The sequence below is a fragment of the Dysidea avara genome, chromosome 1 (genome assembly GCF_963678975.1).
Source record: "Dysidea avara chromosome 1, odDysAvar1.4, whole genome shotgun sequence".
Taxonomy (NCBI): domain Eukaryota; kingdom Metazoa; phylum Porifera; class Demospongiae; order Dictyoceratida; family Dysideidae; genus Dysidea; species Dysidea avara.
In genome coordinates this window covers 50,943,676-50,969,748 of record NC_089272.1, presented here as the reverse complement: position 1 = coordinate 50,969,748, position 26,073 = coordinate 50,943,676, and the positions used below count along the sequence as shown (strand labels likewise).

The 26,073-nt window shown below is 37.6% G+C and overlaps 1 protein-coding gene across 12 annotated transcripts in view; it reads left to right on the top strand.

Annotated features, from left to right (window-relative positions):
• The window catches only part of LOC136268200 (uncharacterized), a 356,730-nt gene that overhangs the window by 324,778 nt on the left and 5,879 nt on the right, over nt 1–26,073 (top strand). Inside the window, exons 1-14 of one of the 12 annotated variants that reach the window (XR_010706917.1) lie at nt 6,588–6,695; nt 7,158–7,206; nt 14,626–14,747; nt 16,247–16,378; nt 20,881–21,133; nt 21,186–21,263; nt 21,371–21,880; nt 21,936–22,168; nt 22,231–22,431; nt 22,478–22,681; nt 22,733–22,834; nt 22,936–23,592; nt 23,637–23,776; nt 24,640–24,729. Coding sequence is in view for 1 of the 12 variants with exons in the window: in XM_066063498.1 (XP_065919570.1) it covers nt 20,950–21,133; nt 21,186–21,263; nt 21,371–21,880; nt 21,936–22,168; nt 22,231–22,431; nt 22,478–22,681; nt 22,733–22,834; nt 22,936–23,592; nt 23,637–23,741 (2,274 nt within the window). In the remaining 11 variants the exon portion in view is untranslated. The other 11 variants (XR_010706928.1, XR_010706915.1, XR_010706919.1 and 8 more) reach the window with 11 other exon arrangements.

Here is a 26,073-nt window from a genome sequence, read left to right as displayed (position 1 = left end):
ATTAATTAATTATTTATTTATGACGTCACTTATTATTATTATTATTACTTGGTTATGTAATTATTATTATTTTTTATTTATTTGTTCTTTAACACCAAACTAGAGCCCCCTATCTAAAAATGTCTTGCTACGCCTATGAGCTGTCAATACAATTTCTTTAACTACAAAAGGTTTGGACTATCTATATGCATACAGATTTTTACAAGCAGTTTACCCTGTAGGTATGACAACAATTTGGTCTTTTTTTAATGTAAATAATCATCCATAGCTCTATGAATATTAGATTTGCACCAAACTTGGTATGTGATATGTTCTTAAGGTGCACCAAAGCTCAAGAACTACGCATTTGCATTTTATAATGGTTTTATAAAGTGTGTGAAAAGAATAATCTAAGCCCCCCCAAGTCCCTTAAATGACAAGAGAGAGAAAAGAAATTAAGCCAAACTTTGAGGGCTTGTATTTCACAATTGTGTTTGGCAATCTTGGTATAGGGGGTGGTGAAGGTGAAGGGCGTTTGCAGTACAAAAATGATTCCAGGGAGCATGGAACTATGTATGTGTGAAAATTGCATTTCTTTCTTCCGGTAAATATACTCACAGTGTGGTGTGCTGGCTTTCTTGGCTGCGTGACACACTACCATGTGTCTTGATACATTGTATATACTGTAATAGTGACAAACCTCTTGCACCAAGGTGGCCATGGAGCATCTCTCCATCTTTATTGCTGTCACAGTAGGTCCACACTCATCAGAGCAGTAACCTACATGTAACAGCAGTAGTAAACAGAATATGGTCTACATGGTCTCACTAATGAGGTCATGAAGTACATGCATCTTAGCTATTTACTAGACATGGTTACTATAGTAAGGTGGTTTTGTTAATGTACAACTTAGATATTTAATGAAGTAGTCTTATTAATGCAGTCATGAAACTACACTTCAGTTATGTTTGAGATCTACATGCTTGACCTGGCATGACATACACTGAATCAGTGGAGTATACCAAGTAGTTCACAAAGGGTGCAATATGTACTTCATGACCACCCAAATATTGAGAACATATTTAAAACCAAAGGTGACTCCACAATGAGGTCTTATTGTATGACTAATTTACTTACCTTATTAACTACATGTAGTACAGCATGGTAGTGCCTAAGGCGTCTATTCAACCTCTCAGCTGTTGTCTGCAGCTTGTCGATGTGCTCCTCTAGTTCTGAAGGATTGTCCCATGTGATCTGAACACCACCATCCTGGAATAACAATTATACAAGCCAGTCAAGGACATACTGTGTGTGTAGTGTTTAAAGTATGAGGTGTACAAATTTTCTTAGAGCACATGCACAACAACCTTCTTCATCCTGATACATATAATAATCCTGATTAAACATATTCCACATTAAATAAGAAATCATAATTTTGGGGTAAAGTGCTGGAAGGAATTTTACACTTGTGTAGGAAGCATGATTCCTACATGTGTGTAGAGCTTTATTGAGTAGAATTTTGTAGGAAATATTCACACTCTGTTGAATTTTGTAAGAAAGATTCCTACACATGGCACAAAGTGTAAGACATCTTCTTGCAGTGTAGGAATAATTCCCACTAGTGTAGGAATTGTTCTTACAAATGTAGGAATAATTCCTACACTTGTAGGAATTATTCCTACACAATATGTCATGTGTAGGAATCTTTCTTACAAAATTCAACAGTGTGGGAATATTTTCTACAAAATTTCTTAATGTTGCCCTACATGTGTAGGAACCATGCTTCTTACACAAGGGAAAAATTTGGTACATCACAGAAAATTTGCTGTGTTTTGAGGAAAATCTTGCCACAACTTAAAGTTTTGGCTTCTTATTTAGTTTAGAACATGTTATTAGTAAATTGCTTGAATTTCAGGGGGTTATAATGTGTACATACTGGACCATGGGCAAGTTTCCTGATAATAAAAATTCACACATACAAAGGGGAGGGGGATATATATTATTTGATCCTAATGGAACACATACAAACACTAACACCCTAATAGTGCAGTCAGTCATTAAAAGAAAAAAAAAACTTGTTATTAGATATTGGATGGATTGCAGTGTAAAAGTGCTGAACTGTAATAACAAGTTGCTCACTTTTCCAGCCTTGCTAACAGCAGCCCGAGGGTTCTTGATCACTTGTTCCAATGAGGCCATCTGCTGGCTAGGTACCATCTGTTGATCAATGGCATTATAGAAATTAATGAGCCACCTGATGAAACACAGCAGGATGAGGACACGTTCAAGTCATATAATGTATGTTACTTGTAAAGAGTAGTTTAAAATACATAAAGAGGTGGCCAATAAGTGAGGTTTCATTGTACTAGTTTTATCCAAAATGAACACTATAGTGTTGTCTAAAATACACCAAAATTATAACCTGCACTTTAAAAAAATTTTTTTTTCATTAGAAGTCATATCCACACATTTAACAGAAAGCCCTACTCAGGGGCAGATCTAGGATTTATAATGGGGTGGGGCTAACTCAAGGTACTAATCTCTTGGGGTGGAGGTGGATGAAGCACACCTCCCAGCATGCTTTATGCAAAGCATGCTGGAACTAGGGGGTCTGGGGGCATGTTTCCCCAGGAAAATTTTGAAAAATATATGCTAAAATGCTGCAATTTGGAGACATTTCCACATAAAATGTATATTTCTGCCTGTAGATATTTTATATACCACCTTTAGATTATAGGTATGGCTCTCTGCAGCATTTGTTAATAGAAAAGTTTGGGTAGGTTCAGACAACTAAACAGCATGATGCACCCTTTCACAATTGCACAAAAATAGGTGCGTGTTAGAATAATAATGTTAAAAGTGGAAAATTTTGAAATTTGAATGATACGAGATTGAATCTGAGAGCATTTTCAATGGAAATTGTGTAAGTATTGCCATAGGTAATAACTACAGTACACAAGTAGATGAATCAAGCCTTTTAAACAGATCAATGCACTTCATTATATGTATAGGTACAGACAGATATGGGTAAATTCCATAGCAAAACCAACTGTTATGTATCTGCTGAAAATTTTATTAGAGTAGTTAGGTGACTGCTATATTAGAATATCTCGTTCTTGTACACCTTTAATGGTGATCCAGTGCTTAACCTTTAGCATAAGTCCAGTAATAATGTCTTGGAACGATATTTGTAAGGTGGGTTTATGAGTTTTAGTATTATTAGTGATCATATTATTATGTTAAAATAAAATTTCTTTATTATCTTCAGCATACTGATCAAGTAAAGCCTAAAAGTGAAGGGGGCTTCATCCCCCAAAGCCCCTCCCCCCTGGATCCGCTCCTGCTACTCAAATATATTTCCATCTGAAATATCATGCAATAAATAATATCAAATTTTAAACTAAATGTATATAGACCCATCCCAAATAAAGTACATACCTACACAAAAATCTAAATACACTTCACACTACCAGGATAATAATGCAGAATAGAAAAAAACAGAAGTACAGTGGAACTTGTCTGAGCCGGTCACCTTTGAGCTAAAAATTTCTTGGCCTTAAAATGCAGGTAGCTATTTTATATAATTGTACTAATGTCTCACTAAGGGAATTTAAATTTGGTCTTCATAGAGAGGTGGTCTTTCTATAAAGGTAGCAGCCAAGAAAGATTCCATTGTATATATATAATCTAATCCAAAACAGCCAAGCTGTAAAAAAAGTGTGCGGCCCTCAGAAAGGCTATGGTGAAAAAAGATGTGAAATCCAAGGTGGCGGCCAAGAAATGGCTGTGATGGTAGGTTAATGGTAAAAATTTTAATAATGACAATTCAGGTAAATTTTGTGAAGCGGCACAAAAATTCACCTGAATTGTCGTTATTAAAATTTTTACTATTAACCTACTGTGTGCTACTGTGTGCTACCTTTAGCCACACTTTTTTTAAAGCTTGGCTGTTTTGGATTAGATTTCATTTCTTTTTGTATTTGTATACCCCAAAGCCGACCTATGGCCAGCTTTGGGACTTTTTTAACCTATGTTTTTTTTCTTTACTACAGGAAGACGAAAAGATGAAGTAGATGTACTTTAAATATTTTATCAGTAAATGTACAAATTATATATATATAATACATATGTGATCGGATTTGCGAAAAGGGGTCTTCCACACACATCCAATTTGCCAACTTTGACAATTGATAACTTCAGACTGGAAAGAGCTATTGCCTTGAAATTTGGGCAGTGGTGATTTCTTTGCAGCTGAACTCTCTACATGATGGTTTCTTTGTAGCTGAACTCTCTACAAGGTAATTTCTTTTAGCTGATCTCTCTACAGGGAGATTTGTTTGTAGCTGAACTATCTACAAGGTAACTTCTTCTAGCTGATCTCTCTACAGGATGATTTGTTTGTAGCTGAATTCTGTATAGGTGATTTGCTTGCAGCTGAGCTCTTTACAGAATGGTTTCTTTGTAGCTGAACTCTCTACAAAGTAACTTCTTCTAACTGATCTTTCTACAGGGTGATTTGTTTGTAGCTGAACTATCTACAAGGTAATTTCTTCTAGCTGATCTCTCTACAGGGTGATTTGTTTATAGCTGAATTCTTTACAGGTGATTTGTTTGCAGTTGAGCTCTTTACAGAATGGTTTCTTTGTAGCTGAACTCTCTACAAAGTAACTTCTTCTAACTGATATTTCTACAGGGTGATTTGTTTGTAGCTGAACTATCTACAAGGTAACTTCTTCTAGCTGATCTCTCTACAGGGAGATTTGTTTGTAGCTGAACTCTCTACAGGTGATTTGTTTGTAGCTGAATTCTGTACAGGTGATTTGTTTGCAGCTGAGCTCTTTACAGAATGGTTTCTTTGTAGCTGAACTCTCAAAAAGGTAACTTCTTATAACTGATCTTTCTACAGGGCAATTTGTTTCTGGCAGAATTTTCTACAGGGTGATTTCTTTGCAGCTGAACTCTCTACATGATGGTTTCTTTGTAGCTGAACTCTCTGCAAGGTAACTTCTTCTATTGATCTCTCCACAGGGCGATTTGTTTGTAGCTGAACTCTCTACATGGTGGTTTCTTTGTAGCTGAATTCTACAAGGTGATTTTTTTTTCAAGCTGAACTATCTCTTTCCATAGTTGCATGAACTCCCTACAAGGTAACTTCTTCTAGCTGATCTCTCTACAGCGTGACTTGTGTGTAGCTGATCTCTATACAGGTTTCTTATTTCTAGCTGATCTCTTGAATTCTCTTCAGGGTGACTGCTCTATTAGGATGACTGCTCTATTAGGATGACTGCTCTATTAGAGTATCTCGATCTCGCACTTGCTGCATCAAGTTGGATTTCGTGTAATAACTCCGTGGCTTTAAGTCTGATTCTTCTACACCATTGATGAGCCTTTCTAAGATGATTACTCCATCTGTACAACGATTTTCAAAGCATTACCCCAAGCGGTTTATCTGGTAGGCGTGGCAAGCAGTCGTTTTTTATTAGCTGATCTCGATTGCGTAATTGTTACACACTGTTGGTTTTTTCGTTGTATCTTCCTGGTTTTTAGCTCGATTTCTTTCAAACTACAAAAGGTTTGAGGTTCAATAGTTAACCTATTCACCCACCGATTTTCAGCTTCTTCCCATACGCGGTTTACCCTGTAGGCGTTACAACATATTGGTGTTATGTTTCGTGAATAATCGCTCATAACTCTTTGCCTGTTTATCGTATTCCAGCCAAAGTTGGTACCGAGATGCGCCTTTATATCCCCCTTCTGTGTGCCAAATTTCAAGGCAATCGGATATGGCGTTCGAGTTTTATAGCATTTTTTGTAAGTGTGCGACAAGAAAAAGAAAAATAAGAAGAAAAAAAAAAACGAAGAAACTGAGCCAATTTTTGAAGTCGCATATCTCGGGAACGTGCGAAGCGATTTCGCTCAAATTTGGAATGTGGAGTGCTGCAGTTGGAGGGCATGTCCACAGAAAAATCGTCTTGTTTCATCAAGGAAGCACAGAGCTACGGAGGTGCGAAAATTGCGTTTTCTTTCTTCCTGTCAATATACTCACGGGTGTTACGCGCCGGCTTCTTGGGCCGCACGACACACTACCATGTGTCTTGATTACCATTGAAAAACTGTTTAGGATGGAAACACAATACAATGTAATGCACAAAGCACCACAGTGTCTTTGCAATAAAAAATCTTGAGAATTGTGTAGCTACAACATGTCACCAAGTTAAATATTTAAGTTTAGTTTAAAGTATTATGGAATGGAATGAATCTCATTACCATACACTACATCTGTACAAACTGCTATTCAACACAGCAAGAATGTTACACTGTACATCATAGGAGCTAAGAGTTACCAGGTCAGCTAACAGAAATGATATTCACACAAAAACACATGACCACTGAATATACACAACCTCTCCCCACACAGACACTTAACATAGTTGTAATACATACCCACTGTACCCACACACAGAAAGGCATGTAACAACATGTATTGCTAGTAGAAACCTGACCCATTAGGTGCACACAATGTGATGACTAATACCATGTAGAGCATAAACATGAGTAACCACGATTAAAGCCATATTAAAACAGGTTTATAAGGTGACCTATACAAAATATGTCTTTAGCCTTATCACGAGTTGATGTGTAGTGTTGTAGTGTATTGTGTATTGTGTGTGAAGAAACCAAACATGTTCTCTCTATAACACCAGTTAAACAAACAGGTGAGAATGGTAAAAGTAGAGTAAAATAGATAGATGCTACCATGTAGATAAAATCTAATCCAAAACAGCCAAGCTGTAAAAAAAGTGTGTGGCCCTCAGAAAGGCTATGGTGAAAAAAGATGTGAAATCCAAGGTGGCGGCCAAGAAATAGCTGTGATGGTAGGTTAATGGTAAAAATTTTAATAATGACAATTCAGGTAAATTTTGTGAAGCGGCACAAAAATTCACCTGAATTGTCGTTATTAAAATTTTTACTATTAACCTACCATCACAGCCATTTCTTGGCCGCCACCTTGGATTTCACATCTTTTTTCACCATAGCCTTTCTGAGGGCCGCACACTTTTTTTAAAGCTTGGCTGTTTTGGATTAGATTTCATTTCTTTTTGTATTTGTATACCCCAAAGCCGGCCTATGGCCAGCTTTGGGACTTTTTTAACCTATGTTTTTTTTATTTACTACAGGAAGAAGGAAAGATGAAGTAGATTTACTTTAAATATTTTATCAGTAAATGTACAAATTATATATATGTGACTGGATTTGCGAAAAGGGGTCTTCCACACACATCCAATTTACGAACTTTGGCAGTTCATAATGTCAGATAGGAAAATAGTATTGCCTTGAAATTTGCACAGTGATGAGTAACAACATAGGTTAATACATGAACAAAATTTCAGGTTAGTATCTTCTTTGAGCACAAAGGTATGGTCATTCAAGTTCATAGAATTGGATGTGTGTGGAAGACCCTTTTTCGTAAATCCGGTCACATATAATACATATGTGACCGGATTTGCAAAAGGGGGCCTTCCACACATCCAATTTGCCAACTTTGACAATTGATAACTTCAGATTGGAAAGAGCTATTGCCTTGAAATTTGGGCAGTGGTGATTTCTTTGCAGCTGAACTCTCTACATGATGGTTTCTTTGTAGCTGAACTCTCTACAAGGTAATTTCTTCTAGCTGATCTCTCTACAGGGAGATTTGTTTGTAGCTGAACTATCTACAAGGTAACTTCTTCTAGCTGATCTCTCTACAGGGTGATTTGTTTGTAGCTGAATTCTGTACAGGTGATTTTTTTGCAGCTGAGCTCTTTACGGTTTCTTTGTAGCTGAACTCTCTACAAAGTAACTTCTTCTAACTGATCTTTCTACAGGGTGATTTGTTTGTAGCTGAACTATCTACAAGGTAATTTCTTCTAGCTGATCTCTCTACAGGGTGATTTGTTTGTAGCTGAATTCTGTACAGGTGATTTGTTTGCAGCTGAGCTCTTTACAGAATAGTTTCTTTATAGCTGAACTCTCTACAAGGAAACTTTTCTAGCTGATGTCTCTACAAGGTGACTAGTTTGTAGCTGAACTCTCTACATGGTGATTTCTTTTTGTAACTGAACTTTCTACAAGGTGACTTCTTCTAGCTGATCTTTCAATAGGGTGATTTGTTTGTAGCTTCACTCTCTACAAGGTAACTTCTTCTAGCTGATCTCTCTACAGGGAGATTTGTTTGTAGCTGAACTCTCTACAGGTGATTTGTTTGTAGCTGAATTCTGTACAGGTGATTTGTTTGCAGCTGAGCTCTTTACAGAATGGTTTCTTTGTAGCTGAACTCTCTAAAAGGTAACTTCTTCTAACTGATCTTTCTACAGGGTGATTTGTTTGTAGCTGAACTATCTACAAGGTAATATCTTCTAGCTGATCTCTCTACAGGGTGATTTGTTTGAAGCTGAAATCTGTACAGGTAATTTGTTTGCAGCTGAGCTCGTTACAGAATGGTTTCTTTGTAGCTGAAATCTCTACAAGGTAATTTCTTCTAGCTGATCTCTCTACAGGGAGATTTGTTTGTAGCTGAACTCTCTACAAGGTAACTTTTCTAGCTGATGTCTCTACAAGGTGACTAGTTTGTAGCTGAACTCTCTACATGGTGATTTCTTTTTGTAACTGAACTTTCTACAAGGTGACTTCTTCTAGCTGATCTTTCAATAGGATGATTTGTTTGTAGCTTCACTCTCTACAAGGTAACTTCTTCTAGCTGATCTCTCTACAGGGAGATTTGTTTGAAGCTGAACTTTCTAAATGATGGTTTCTTTGTAGCTGAACTCTCTACAAGGTAATTTCTTCTAGCTGATCTCTCTACAGGGAGATTTGTTTGTAGCTGAACTATCTACAAGGTAACTTCTTCTAGCTGATCTCTCTACTGGGAGATTTGTTTGTAGCTGAACTCTCTACAGGTGATTTGTTTGAAGCTGAACTTTCTAAATGATGGTTTCTTTGTAGCTGAACTCTCTACAAGGTAATTTCTTCTAGCTGATCTCTCTACAGGGAGATTTATTTGTAGCTGAACTCTCTACAAGGTAACTTCTTCTAGCTGATCTCTCTACAGGGTGATTTGTTTATAGCTGAACGATCTACAAGGTAACTTCTTCTAACTGATCTCTCTACAGGGTGGTTTCTTTGTAGCTGAACTCTCTACAAGGTAACTTCTTCTAGCTGATCTCTCTACAGGGTGATTTGTTTGTAGCTGAACGATCTACAAGGTAACTTCTTCTAGCTGATCTCTCTACAGGGTTGTTTCTTTGTAGCTGAACTCTCTAAAAGGTAACTTCTTCTAATTGATCTTTCTACAGGGCAATTTGTTTGTGGCTGCATTTTCTACAGGGTGATTTCTTTGCAGCTGAACTCTCTACATGGTGGTTTCTTTGTACCTGAACTCTCTACAAGGTAACTTTTTCTAGCTGATCTCTCTACAGGGTGGTTTCTTTGTAGCTGAACTCTCTACAAGGTAACTTCTTCTAGCTGATCTCTCTACAGGGTGATTTGTTTGTAGCTGAACGATCTACAAGGTAACTTCTTCTAGCTGATCTCTCTACAGGGTGGTTTCTTTGTAGCTGAACTCTCTACAAGGTAACTTCTTCTAGCTGATCTCTCTACAGGGTGATTTGTTTGTAGCTGAATGATCTACAAGGTAACTTCTTCTAGCTGATCTCTCTACAGGGTGGTTTCTTTGTAGCTGAACTCTCTAAAAGGTAACTTCTTCTAACTGATCTTTCTACAGGGCAATTTGTTTGTGGCTGCATTTTCTACAGGGTGATTTCTTTGCAGCTGAACTCTCTACATGGTGGTTTCTTTGTAGCTGAACTCTCTACAAGGTAATTTCTTCTAGCTGATCTCTCTACAGGGAGATTTGTTTGTAGCTGAACTATCTACAAGGTAACTTCTTCTAACTGATCTTTCTACAAGGCAATTTGCTTGTGGCAGAATTTTATACAGGGTGATTTCTTTGCAGCTGAACTCTCTACATGGTGGTTTCTTTGTAGCTGAACTCTCTACAAAGTAATTTCTTCTAGCTGATCTCTCTACAGGGTGATTTGTTTGTAGCTGAATTCTTTACAGGTGATTTGTTTGCAGCTGAGCTCTTTACAGAATGGTTTCTTTGTACCTGAACTCTCTACAAGTTAACTTCTTCTAACTGATCTTTCTACAGGGCAATTTGTTCGTGGCAGAATTTTATACAGGGTGATTTCTTTGCAGCTGAACTCTCTACATGGTGGTTTCTTTATAGCTTAACTCTCTACAAGGTAACTTGTTCTAGCTGACCTCTCTACAGGGTGATTTGTTTGTAGCTGAATTCTGTACAGATGATTTGTTTGCAGCTGAGCTCTAAACAGAATGGTTTCTTTGTAGCTGAACTCTCTACAAGGTAACTTCTTCTAGCTGATGTCTCAACAAGGTGACTAGTTTGTAGCTGAACTCTCTACATGGTGGTTTCTTTGTAACTGAACTTTCTACAAGGTGACTTCTTCTAGCTGATCTTTCTACAGGGTGATTTGTTTGTAGCTGAACTCTCTACAAGGTAACTTCTTCTAGCTGATCTCTCTACAGGGAGATTTGTTTGTAGCTGAACTCTCTACAGGTGATTTGTTTGAAGCTGAACTCTCTAAATGATGGTTTCTTTGTAGCTGAACTCTCTACAAGTAAACTTCTTCTAGCTGATCTCTCTACATGTTGATTTCTTTGTAGCTGAATTCTGTACAGGTGATTTGTTTGCAGCTGAGCTCTTTAAATAATGGTTTTTTTGTAGCTGAACTCTCTCAAGATAACTTCTTCTAGCTGATGTCTTTACAGGGTCACTAGTTTGTAGCTGAATTCTCTACATGGTGGTTTCTTTGTAACTGAACTCTCTACAAGGTAACTTTTTCTAGCTCATCTTTCTACAGGGTGATTTATTTGTAGCTGAATTCTGTACAGGTGATTTGTTTGCAGCTGAGCTCTTTAAAGAATGGTTTCTTTGTAGCTGAACTCTCTACAAGGTAACTTCTTCTAGCTGATCTCTCTACAGGGAGATTTTTTTGTAGCTGAACTCTCTACATGATGGTTTCTTTGTAGCTGAACTCTCTACAAAGTAACTTCTTCTAGCTGATCTCTCTACAGGGAGATTTGTTTGTAGCTGAACTCTCTACATGATGGTTTCTTTGTAGCTGAACTCTCTGCAAGGTAACTTCTTCTATTGATCTCTCCACAGGGCGATTTGTTTGTAGCTGAACTCTCTACATGGTGGTTTCTTTGTAGCTGAACTTTACAAGGTGATTTTTTCTAGCTGAACTATCCCTTTCCATAGTTGCATGAACTCCCTACAAGGTAACTTCTTCTAGCTGATCTCTCTACAGGGTGACTTGTGTGTAGCTGATCTCTATACAGGTTTCTTGTTTCTAGCTGATCTCTTGAATTCTCTTCAGGGTGACTGCTCTATTAGGATAACTGCTCTATTAGAGTATCTCGATCTCGCATTTGCTGCACCAAGTTGGATTTCGTGTTATAACTCCGTGGCAGGGCCGCCCAGAGAAATTAAGGGGCCCAGGGCAAAGAGTTAAAGTGGGGCCCTTGACCCAAGTTGTAAGGTGAAGACCAAAAAGAAAAAAAAAAGGTCACAACCTGCTGGCAATGACAATAACTACCCATCACCAACCATACCTCCTTATCTATAAGCTTGCTACACTGCTCCTCTGAAGAATACTGTGACTGCTCTATTAGAGTATTTAGATCTGACTGCTCTATTAGAGTATATCGATCTTTTAAACAGGTATTCAGGGGGCCCTTCGTGGGGCCTCCTGGGGCCCCTTTCACGCTGGGGCCCGGGGCAAAATGCCCCAGTTGCCCCCCCCCCCCCCCCCCCTGTGGGCGGCCCTGCTCCGTGGCTTTAAGTCTGATTCTTCTACACCATTGATGAGCCTTTCTAAGATGATTACTCCATCTGTACAACGATTTTCAAAGCATTACCCCAAGCGGTTTATCTGGTAGGCGTGGCAAGCAGTCGTTTTTTTTTTATTAGCTAATCTCGATTTCGTAATTGTTACACACTGTTGGTTTTTTTCGTTGTATCTTCCTGTTTTTTAGCTCGATTTCTTTCAAACCACAAAAGGTTTGAGGTTCAATAGTTAACCTATTCACCCACCGATTTTCAGCTTCTTCCCATACGCGGTTTACCCTGTAGGCGTGACAACATATTGGTGTTATTTTTCGTGAATAATCGCTCATAACTCTTTGCCTGTTTATCGTATTCCAGCGAAAGTTGGTACCGAGATGCGCCTTATATCCCCCATCTGTGTGTCAAATTTCAAGGCAATCGGATATGGCGTTCGCGTTTTATAGCAATTTTTGTAAGTGCGCGACAAGAAAAAGAAAAATAAGAAGAAAAAACGAAGAAACTGAGCCAATTTTTGAAGTCGCATATCTCGGGAACGCGCGAAGCGATTTCGCTCAAATTTGGAATGTGGAGTGCTGCAGTTGGAGGGCATGTCCACAGCAAAAATCGTCTTGTTTCATCAAGGAAGCACAGAGCTACGGAGGTGCGAAAATTGCGTTTTCTTTCTTCCTGTCAATATACTCACGGGTGTTACGCGCCGGCTTCTTGGGCCGCACGACACACTACCGTGTGTCTTGATATACCCAGTTAGCTGGTCAAACAAGACCTTAGTAGATCTCATAACAATTGTAAATATGCTGTACACTAATAGATTAGTGTCTACATTATTATTATTATTATTATTATTGTTAATTAGCAAAGCCCACTAGGGGCAACACGCTAATGAGCATTACAATCACGCATTATATTATATTACTTACAGCGTTCTTAAATGTTTCAAGATCTATTGTGTCGATGTTAGGAATTTTAAGGGAGTTCCATTGTGTGCATGTGTGTGTGTGTGGTGTTAGGCGCCTCTACTAAGATATTTATTCTGTGGATGGCTAGTATGTAGTAACATGTAGCTTCTAATTAAAAAGCACTAATAAAATTACTTTTATTATGCTAGTTGCTCTGCAATTGTTGCTTTACTGTACTGTATATGCAAAATTGTCCAGAGAAGCTTCAAACCACCTATAGAGCTACAAAGCGGCTTAGGAAATATCTAGATTGTAACAGTGCATCTATGAAGCTTCCCTGTGCTGTATTGTTTCAACATAAACCTTTGGTATATGGAGGGAGTCTATACCACAAAATATAGCATACCCACAAGGAACACAGAACTACCAGCACACATACTGTAGAATGGCACCTGTGTAACAAGTCTGAGTGTTAATTGTAGTTATCTATGCCTAAACGCTGAATATAAAACAATAATATTATGTATATATAGCGCACTAAAAAGCAAGAGATCTTTAGGTAATACAATTTCATTGTTTGTGTCACAAAGTTGTTAGATACTACTTTAAAATGATTCTCAGTTGTTGAGTCAAATTCTACAGCATACTGTAATTAGCTTCGCTCCAGTTCTAGCATTTAGCACTGCCCTGTTGGTAGCACATATTATAATTATAGTATGGTACTACTGTATATCAGGCATCATGCCCTCAAAAAAACAGCCTCAGTTTTCCTTCAAAACAGCTAGGTGGTATTGGGTAAGTATAACCAAGCCCAAGAATGCCTTCAGAAGAGCTCAAAATCTTCCCAGCAAGTTTCCATGGAATTTTAAAAATTTCCTGAATTTTCTACTAACTGACCAACTAACTGATGCCTTCAGCCAAGCAGGCTATGGACTTGATTTTTTCACTGTTTGACGTTGCTTCATCTCAAGATGTGCCTTTTCACCAACCACAGTATGTACAACACACGCATCATGGACTTACCTTTGTCCTCCTTTGTGTCCTAGTTATTTTCACTGAAAATGCAAGGTGTTGATTTGTGGAATCACAATACAGCTTCCCTGTAGCAGTGGTGGTAGCTATTACGTACCTGTATTTTCCGTAGTGATTGCAGTCACTTACTGTACTGTTCTTCATTTGTATCGCTGTGTAACATGCAGAACATATGCATAGCTAAAGAGGAAGTGTAATGGCCACAGCACTTTTCGGTATTTGATTGTTGGGACATGCTTTCAGATGCAAAATTCTGAATATTATGGCATGTCTGGCACCGTCCTTTCTTTTGATGCAGTATGTGCAGGTTTATTAGTCATACCTATGTTATAAAAAGGAAGTTGGATTAGAGAAAAAAAAAGTGAAACAAGGAAATAGCAAAAAGAAGAGGGCCTGCAGATATACTAATGGACATTTACTATAAATCATGACTGAATTAGGGATTAGCTAAATGTCCATTAGTATATCTGCAGGTATAGGTAACCTCTCCTCTTTTTGCTAATCTCATGTTTCAATACTTTTTTATTCTTTTCATTCCTAATCCAACTTAAAATTTCTTCTACTTGTTTTAATAACACTATAGGCATATAATGGATGGCCAACAGTTCAAATCCTGGGATTTTGCCCATACACTGTTAATTGTCACTTAATGTAAAGCAATAGTACAAGTTGATGCCAGACCATCTCAGTACTCAGAAGTTAAGTCTCTGGTTCTCTTCATTCTGTTATACTTGTAAAGCAATTACATAGTGTTAGTATAGGACAGTAAGGAATCTTCTTCATACAACATTTCTCAATACATAGGAAAGGACACCAATGAGTAGGCCAAAGTCAGCATCAATGTGCAGTTAATAGCTAGTTCCTTCACTGACATTGAGACAAACCACCATGCAGGACACTGATGGATCAAGTTATTGACAAGGCAGGTAAACTGTAAGATTAATATGTACTTTGTATGTGTAAATGCTACTTAACAATATTTAAAGATCAGACTTTACGTAAGTACTGGAGAAAATTTTTATGCTTATGCCATAGTGATAGAAAGTAAACAAACCAGAAAACCATGCTCTTCGTAAGATTCTCAACTTCTGTGCAAAGTAAGTTGGTCAAAATGAAGCACAGTGAAATCAATAAATACATATCTCCAACACATATACTAAGCAGTCTTTCCAAAGTATCTTAAGCATGGAAATAAGTAGTATGATACAAATAACAAATTACAATATATAAATATATTTTGCTACAATTTTACTTAGACGGATACACTGTACTGCAAGATGCATAAGGCATAAGGATTTTTGTTTTGCTCATTTATTTTTCACTCAAAAGTAGGTTGGTTATTAGACCAGTCTCAGGTTCTTCTTCACTCTGTTACTATAATGTAGAACAAATAGTATGAGCATAAGAAAATAAAAGGGATTGTAAAAGTAAAAAGTAGTGAAACAACTCAAACAAGTGAGACCAGCCTACACCCGCAGCCATACACATTTAATTCATACTTCAGTTATGACCGTACAATTACCATATGACCAAAGTAGGGATTATTACATTTTGTTTCTATGATCCCTTCTCAAATTACACATCCCAATTTTTTCTTATACTTGTTTGTGCAAATCACTTATCTGTACGTGCAGTTTATATACCGGAGCATACAAGACACTATAGTATGTTCACGTTGAGCTGAATCCTCAAAAACATTTAATAACTCATGGATGCAATTACACACAATCTTGAAATTTGGCTCATTTGTAGTACTGCTTGACCTACTAAAAATATTTCAAAATCTTTTTGTTCAAATGTTTGACATAATATTTACAGCCAATCAAAATTTTCACAATACATTTCCTATGGGGAAACCATATAAGTACAGTGTCCATTACAGCCCTTTCCCGAACTTGTAATGGAGCCAAACCGTACATGTCTATTGTTGACACCTTTGCTGTTACCAATAACCATCTGGTTGGCTGAAATGTTAACTCTGTTGAGAAAAATCCACTTTTAATTTTTAGCTGTTTTTCAGGATTCAGCTCAACATGAACATACCATAGGGCTGCTACTTCTTTGATGACTAGCTAGCTATATCAGACAACAAAACCCTTATTTTGCTATTCCCATTCACGTACGTAACTAAACAACAATAGTGTTAGCCATTGCATTAAATTTGCCAGTTAATTTCGGTGGAAAACAACAATTCTGTAGCAACTTGATGAAAACATTTAGGCACTATTGGGCTTGATTTTACTCAACCAACACTGCCATGTTATTGTGAGGAGAAATCGAGACAAGTTTTTGGGTGATATTTTACAATGAGCCATGCCCAAATCTTGCTTATCCTTACTATACAGTACTATCATACTGTTGATTATAGTCAGTGTAAGACGGAATGGAACCTTTTTCATTTTCTGTTATTTTTCTTAATTCACAGGAAAAACACCAATGGCTAGACTAAAGTTAGCAACAATGTACTGCACATGACTGGTACACTCCTTTACCTTAACATGAGGCAGACCACCAGGAGATGAGCACTACCAGTTGTTATTGATAACAGATATGGCAGGTAAATTGTAATGTTAAATTTATATTATATAAGTGCTACATAAGACTAGAGTTTACACAAATGTGCCCTTGCCAACATCAAAAAGAACAGATACAGTGTACGTAAATTTAGTGAATCTTTTATGATTATGCCATGTCATTAACAAACTGGAAACCTGTAGTAAATGTGGCTTCATGTACAGTAAGACTATCTCTACAATAATAACTTGGTCAAAAATGAGGTATAGTGAAACCCATGAAGATTTTCAGTGAAGCAACATACTGTTCAGCATGTATGACCCAGTATTTTCCATATCATTTCAATAAATGAATTTTCAACAAATAGCCTACAAACATCACTGAACCACAATCAGAATAACCACACAACAGTTTTGCATCACCTCATAGTGGTTTTTAATGGTTCTGATGTTGTATGTGTACATACGTACTACACAATTTCACTAAGCTGAAAACTTTATTAACTGACTATCCAACAAATAAACAACTATATTTATTAGTTAAATAATGTGCAAATTATAAAGAGCATTAATCCGTACGTATTCATTACAAACCATACAACTTGTGTATCCCATAAACATGTACAGTACAGTTTAATTGCAACAAAGAATTTTGATGCTTCTGAGATTTAACTGTACAGGATTGCATCATGCACAAAGCCATATAAAGTGCGTGACTGCGAACATAAGTGTAATTAGCTAAAACAGCCGCAGTCATAACAATATTCAACTTGTCACTTAACAAGTCACGTAAAGGAAACCTTAATATTTCAAACAATAGCTGACAATGCAAAACAATGCCGATTTCTTCCGTATTTATGTAGACTCTAAATTATTGGTACAGAAAGGTTCTGAAATCAAAGCTTTCTTAAGCTGTGAGTATATATTGTATTTCTTGTGTTGTTTAAAATATAGAACTATTAAATAACCTAAAGCATGATTTATGATATAAATCTGTTCTTGAGTGAGATACCCTAACAGCTCACAAAGACCTCCTTAAATATATTTACACTTTCAAATATGTGAGAATATGCTAAGAGTCAAATTAGCATTAAAAAGTTAAGGTATGACATCTAATATTTCATGAGGTCATCTGCTAGCCCAAGAGTTAAGCATGCAATTTTTTTGAAATTGTTACATGTAAATGGCATGAATTTTTAGTACATTGCTGTGATTGACTATGTTTACAGCTCAGTTACTATTAGTACTGTATGTATATTAGATTATGTACAGAGCATTTTAGCTCAAAATAATACTGAACATAAGTAGTAGCACACTGAGTGTTTTTAGCCATGAAAAACACACATACACCTTATGATATGTATCAAATATACTAGTTGAATTGTACGCTGTTCTTGAGATGGGGAACTTGCTGTGTGAAACATTTGTGCTATCATTTTATTTATTTATTTTTGCAAATGGTTCACACTTCACAGAAGAAACTCCTTTGTTTATGACAGATGCCCTATACCAATGAAGCCTACCCTATTTCATACCAGAGCACTATATCAGCTGGTTGTGCACTAGATATACAGCAAGGCAGTTTTTTACCTATTCTGTGTTGTCTGTTGATGGACTGCTGTATCGAAAACATTACCATCATGCTTGGCAGACAGATGAGATAAGAACTAATCAAAGATGGCTTGTTATTTGTGTGCTCATCTTTCACTTGCCTTTGTCTGTGCAACTAGCTTTGTGTGCATGGAGCAAGGTCACTATTGATTTGTAGGTATAGGTATTCAAAACCTGCATTTTCTTCAAGATAGAGACATGAGGAGGATAAGGGCTGGAATTATGACAAAAAATCCTTAGAGCTCCAGAGAAACTACTTCTATTTGTCTTACAACTTATTAAATGTATGTGTATATATACAAAGTGCCAACAAACGTATGGCATGTATGAGATTCAAAGGAATTACACTTAAAACTAGCATGTCGACCTATGAGAAACGACACGTAACGCTAACACCACTACACATACCTATCATAGTTCAGATTACAGAGCTACCCTTCCCGCACTTGTACTATTTCAGTACAGTCCCAGGGAATATTCCATTACAAAGTAAGCTACAACACAAGACAAATATGGGTATAGTGTAGGTGTAGTATATACAGAGTGGCTTCATGGTAAATGTATAATAACTATCTTGTGCTTTATTGACATCAGCTAGCCATTCAGTTCAAACATAACCACAATCACTAAAACAAATGCAAATGTTGTCATACAGTTCTGTACTACATAGATACAGAAGGTATATAGGCTCTACAATATAATTATAGTACCAATGTACTAACAACAGTGCTCACATACCAATTGAAAATTTGCAAACACTAGTAGTAGCCTTAATTGCACACATGTGTTTATAGAAAACATAAGAATACACTGGGGACCACATTATGATGAGCAGGTACTGTAGCTGCATTTAAGTTGTCCCTTTCCAGACATAATAGGAGATATGTCAATTGTGTTAAGAAAAGTGACTGTATTATACAGCAGAGCATATTTTAAAATATCAATAGCAAAAAATGCAATGCATACATATGTTTATTCAGATCATAATTTTGAGTAGTAATGATATTTTTTATTTGATTTCTTTCTGTTAAACATTACTTTCCTAATCTTGGGCCTGGTAATGCATGTTGCCACTGTCATTGCCTGCATTGTGGAGACCAGGTAGGATCTGTCTTTTGCATTGTTCTTGCAAGCCAACAAGAGGGATTACCTTATGCATACAGGCAATTTCCATGGGGATTATAAGGTTAGTTAATAGGTAGTTTAGTAGTTCCAGTATTTCTTGCATATGAAATGCGAGAGGATATTTATAGCATTTTTCTTAAATGATACACTCAAATATTGAATGCTATGAAAGTTTGTAACATATGTCAAAAAGTTTACATTTTAATTTTACCACTGTAACAGAAGTATAGGTGATGGTTTATATGTGTAGTTGTGTACTTTATTAGAGCATCATACACTGTGGTGTAAAGTAATATGTATGTATTAAATTACTAACATTATGGAGCCAATTTTCTGTCTACATACAGTAGACTGCAGAAAAAAGTTAACGTTTTGTAATTTTAATTACGCTGTAGTAGCGTAATTACAAAGCGTAATTACGAATTATGCTCTATTGGTAACTATGAGTATATTATATATATGGCTGGTGAAAAACTACTTTTTTGCATAATTACAGATTACTGTCAAAATGTAATTACAGTACAAACATGGTAATTACTTAGTAATCACACCGTAATTACAATTACGAAACGTTAACTTTATTTTGCAACCTACTGTAACACAGGGATATGATTTTTAAAATCACACTAGGAACTGATCAAGCTGGCTTCTTACTGTTGACTACCACCTGTGCTACAGTACTCTATTGCAATGCATCGTGTGTTGTTGTCTCTGTCCAAGTGGTGTTTCAAACTTGTTTTGATTGTCTAAGTCTCTAACATAGTGATGTGGTCCCAGCAAGTTAACCTCTCAAGGGGAATACCAGAGTATTCTTAATAATACATGGTTCCAGAGTGTCTGCTTCTTTGCTATGTGTGTTTAGTGGCTTATGAATAATTACATTGAAATGCATACATTATATTGAAGATATGCTAATATGTTTTTGGGATACATATAACAAAGTTAATACATGTACAGTGTATGTGATACTGATAGTCACTTAGACCTTATCCATGGAATTACATGTTAACAGTTGCTACAAAGGCTAGTGTTTAATGGTGGCAACTTTCTGTGTGCATGATAAAGCCATATAGATGTTCAGTAGGTACTTAACCAACAGGTCAACTGACTTGGCTAACACTTGCCATCCTTGAAGCTGAAGCTGTACAAGTGATATATGCATCTATTGCATTGCATTAGATAGTTGAAATATGTACATCAAAAACGGATTATAACATATCTGGGAGTTTTCCTTTCCGAAAAGCAGCTGTACAAGTGAAAGTTGATATCCATACAATAATTAATGAAGGCCATACAATTCCACGTACAAAAGTAGCTATCCTGTATAGAGTGAATCAGTTCAGTTGTGACTCTGTGAAAGTGTAAGAGATAAAATAAAACAGGTTTAATAGCAGATTCTGAATCATTTAACAAGTAATAGGTAAGCAAATTAGGTGTGGAGATACCAGTACTATAATTAGATAGCAGTCTTAGAATGCAATACTAGCATATTGACAATTTCTATGTACCTTTTCTGATAGTGACTATAAGTAAAAAAAGTTTAAGTATATAACTGGGGCGAGGAACTGGAAAGACTCACATATCAGAGCAGTTTGCTGAAAATCCTATCAGCTACGCTGTATGATCAATTCATCAGATCTGTACATAACATAATTATGCAACTGGATCTGCGAAAACCTGACATAATAGCACAATGTGAAATTTTCAGTATGGCCCAAAAATACAACAACCTTGTCAAAATTCATAGAAATTTAACTGGATACACCTAATGATTCTACATAGCACAAACTAATATTTCACCAACTTTCAGGTCTACACGATCCACCATTAAGTAGATATCAGCAATAATTTTGGCCATTGTAGTAGTAGCACATGGACTATGGCAGACCTGAGGCGATTGAGTACTGGTGGTCAGGTTATGGAAGCAGAGATTGCTAAGCTTCTGAATGAAGATGGTTTGTCTTCGCTGCTAGAAGGCGAAGATGCTAATGCCATCCGGACATGCTTCGAAGATTACTGGTGTGAGGATACGCCTGGGGATCTCCCATATCACAGTGATGATGGTAAGTATGTACTGTACATTCCTCAGTTTTATTATACATAAATTTTTTGCAGAGTCGTTGTTGCATACAGATAGTGAAAATGTGGAAGAGACCGAGTCCCAGGAGAAAGATTACAGAGGGGAAAGCTCAGGTAGAGAGAGTAAAATCCTTACAAAATTAGCAAATTATTGTTACAAATAATGCATTAAATCATTATTAATTACAATAATCACAGTATACACAATTTGGTTAAAATAGATGATGAACACAATGTTGAAGCCTTACTACTCAGTGGTGCTTCAATGGAAGTGACAAGTGACTCTCATTCAGATGGTGATGATGAGTCTCGCCCAGTGTCAACATTGGAGTCATCAGCTTTGGAGTTCAATGTCACAGATGTTTCACCTGCAGACTCAACTTCACAACATCAAAGCAGTCCTCTTCCACCAGCTGACCACTCAGATGGTTTTGACAAGCTTTCTGTACTACCAGATTCCTTCAGCTGTGGCTGTAAGCGCTTGTTGAAAGGTGTTCCATGCAGTAGGCAGTTTCCTCCTCCACACTACCAGTACACAAGAGATTTCTGCAATGAGATGTCAAAATCTGAACTCGACATTCTACTTCTGGGGCAAATAATGGCCTTTACAGATGAGGTAACAGAAACAACCACTCGTCATTCCAGCAAGAAGAGGAGCAAGCCACATTCTACATATCTCCACAAAGGGAAAAAAATTTGCCAGAAAACATTTGCATATCTACATGGCATAGGTAAGGCAAATAACCACTACCATTATTACTATGTGTAAAATTACCTGACTTGCAGGTAAAGGTAAGGTTATCAGCATCAGGAAACATCTCATGGCTAATGGCCTGGTCGTCCGGGAGCACAAAGCAAGTGGGAAGCGGCCATGGAATTGTTTGCCATTCAATCACATCAAGTTGATTCTTAAATTCCTAGTAAACTACGCTGAGGAGAATGCCATTCTTCTACCAGGAAGAGTGCCTGGGCACAAAAATAGTGAAGTGCAGCTGCTGCCATCCAGCACTACAAAGATGGTAAAGACATTTAATTTAAACTATTATAGTGTGATTGCAAATGACATGCACACCTTTCACAGATGGTGTGGGAACAATACAGCGCTTCGTGTGCTAAGGCAGGTCTTCGAGCTGCTGCCAGAACTACATTCATGCGATACTGGCGTGAATTGGCTCCACATATTCTTGTCATGAAGCCCATGAATGATCTGTGCTGGGTGTGTCAAAAGAACTCAACATTAATTATGAGGGCCAAAAACATGCCAGATGAGAGTAAAAGCAGAGTAGGTACACAATTTTTGTATTTTATTATTTGATATGATGCTTTAGGCCATCAAAGTTGCTGAGAAACACATACAGCTGGTATCTGATGAGAGAAATTATTACAAAGATGTATGTAAGAAGTCTGCAACCGCCCTCAAAACTCACTTCACTGGTCCAAATGATGAATTTTCACCACCACAGCCTGCTAGTCATATTCGACCTTTGCAAAATGATATCACGGTCCACTACAGCTTTGATTTTGCTCAACAAGTTAGCCTACAATTGTATTTCAATATAATTATACATTGTATACTTACTCAGGTGCATTACCCATGTAATCCACAACAGCCAGGACCGATGAACTTCCTAACACCTCGCAAGTGTGGCCTTTTTGGAGTTTGTTGTGAAGGAATACCACGACAGGCATGTAGATAATGCACTCGTACAAAAGCACAAAACCATTATATACAATGGGTTATTGTAGTTATCTGATTTGTCTATTAAAATAATGCATTTTCTTACAGATAAATTACCTAATTGATGAGGCAAATATCACAGGGAAAGGTGCCAACACTGTCATCAGCTTGCTCCACCATTTTTTTGAAACACATGGCATGGGAGAATCGCGTGTCCACCTCCATGCTGATAATTGCAGTGGACAGAACAAAAACCGGCATGTAATAGCCTACTTTATGTGGAGGGTATTAACAGGTCTCCACAAGGAAATTACTTTCTCATTTTTAATTGTTGGACACACAAAGTTTTCCCCAGACACTTGCTTTGGTCTCATTAAAAAGAAGTTGAGGCGTACAAATCTTGGGTGCCTTCAAGATATTGCCATTGCAGTGTCAGTGTCCTCCATTGTAAACCACTCTCAACTGGTTGGAGCACAAGATGGAACTAGCATTGTGCCAATGTATGACTGGGGGAGCTACTTGGATCATTACACAAAAAAGATTGTTGGAATAAAGAAGTTCCATCATTTCAGATTTAGTCACCAGCATCCTGGGGAAGTTTTTGTCAAAACCACATGTTATGCTAGGGAGAAATCATATAACATTCTTAGAGACAATCACAATTTTAGTTCGTTGACTCTTCCTTCTGTGATTGACCCTCCAGGGCTACCTGCAGAACGACAACAATATTTGTACAATAAAATTCGGGAATTTTGTCCAGAAGAGGTAACTATTGATAGCATCTATCATTGGATAAAATTTTATTACAGGTACGAGATGAAGTGTGTCCAATACCTTCAGGTGGTCTAGAAACACCATGCTCTGATAGTGAAGATGAGTCCTTTACACCACCGCCACCTAAGAGAACAAGATAATTCCTGGAAATGCACTAGTAGCCATAATACAATAGGTTTACTCTAACATTTTTGTATTTGTACCGTGCACATTATTATTATACTTAGTAAAGCACAATCAAAGCTCTTTGATCTTTCAGTAGTGATTTTTTACATAACACCAAATGCTAGGTAGATAGCCAGGTGTCCATCAATGGCTTCATCAATGATTCAAGAATGCAATGTCTTTACTTTCATATTCTCCCATCTCCTCTACCAGTACAGCAATCACCACAGTGCTGAAATGTAGCTCAATCCCAGTCACTTGTTCACAACGTTTTCTCACATGGCAAATCATAAGATGCTGCTTTCCATTAAAATTTGCGCATTGTCGTAATTTTCAGACCTACAATGGAGTTGATCTGTAGACAGTTTATTGCCAATTTGTTTCAAGTGAGATGCATACGTTTACTGAAACACGCGGTTTACTGCTCAAGTGCCTTTCTTGTAATGTGCTATTTTGTCATTGCCACAAAACAATCTGCAATAACTCAAGCAGTTTAAATGCTATCGTCTTCAAACTTTCAACAAAACCCCTAAAACTCATTTTCATGAAAACGCTATCATGTCAGGTTTTTGCAGACTTAGTTACTTATAGTATGATGTATGCAAGTATGCAGGTAGTTAAGAAAAATTCTAAAAAGAGCAGAGACACATATACATACAATAAAACATTACAATAATCTCCACTATTGTGAAAGATATCTGTTCTGGATTATTTGAAGATTACCATTCTGCAATCATGCACATTACAAACACAGAAATACACCTCTCCAAATATTCTATCAAGTAAATATAAGTGTATATACAAATATTCAACTTCACCTTATACATGCAGTGGCTTATAAAATAATTTAAATGGCAAATGTGTACATTACAGGTAAAAAACACTGTACAAGATGGCAAATTACAATGAGCGTAGTCCGGTCGATGTAGAAATTGAAGAACCATTAGGTGATAAGAACACCATGTAAGTTAACAAACTGCATGTTGTAAATGCACACACGCACTGCACACTCACACTCTCTCTCTCTCACACACACACGCACACACACACACGCGCGCGTGCACGCACCCCCACACACACACACAGACACATACACACGCACGCACGCGCACACACACACACGCACACACACACACAGAGCCTAAAGCTTAGCATACCACAGCCTTCCAAAACACAACTATTGCTGCCTAGTGAACCAGCACTGGGATGCCTGCACACCACTCAGGTGCTTGAGCCTTGTGCAGGCAAATCCTCCTGGGGCAGGGCTATCGTAACCTGCAGGAGGACTGTCCAGGTCTCACAGAGAGAGGTCGCAAAACCCGAAGTTCCACAACACTGCCAACACCGCCAACACCGCTAAGCAAGACAAGGACAGTTGGGAATTTGCTTCCCTAGTATCCATTGATGCTACAGCAGGGTGGGCTGCTTCCCCTGATGACACCAGGCCACCAGGTCGCTAGTATACAGCTGGGTAGACTAAAGCAATGTGAGTAAAGTTTCTTGCTCAAGGAAAAAACAACATCAAATTGGCAAAATCAGGCATTGAACCTGGAACCTTTTTATTACCAATGCCCTAGCAAGTGGCTATGTTACCACTCTCTCGCTCTCTCTCTCTCTCTCTCGCTCACACACACACACACACACACACACACACACACACACACACACACACACACACACACACACACACACACACACACACACACACGTGTGCAATCATAGGCGGATCTAGGAGACACTGCTAGGAGAGGGCTAAGAGGGAGGGGGGGGGGGGGAAGATGCTATAGGATAAAACAGTGTTTATTCCACTAAGAGGAGAACAATGGAACTCTATAGTACACAAGTACACTCATTTTAAAATTTTGTTTGGTGTAACTGGATGAATGAAGGGCATACAATTTCTAAGACTCTGGTTGGATATCTTCTGAGAAAAGTTTTAAAATTAGACCTCCTAGATTTGAATTTGGGAGCATTTTTGATATATATATATAGCTATTTGTGACCGGATTTCACATAACAAGGCTTCCACACACACAAAATCAAACTTACGATTTTACCAGAAATGGATTGCTGGTCTAATACACTATCATATTTCACACTGTACTTCCTTCAGCACTGACAAGTCTGGTTTCTGTAGCAGCTTTCTTCCGACCCTGTCAAAGCCACGAGTGTGAGATTGGCACCATTAAATGGCCATGGCGTTGTGATAATGGTGTGTAGTGAGCTGGGACTTCACAGAGAGCTCGCCAATATTGTTCTCAGTCAATTTGGAGTAATTTGAGGGCCATGGAGGGCCATGGAGAGCCC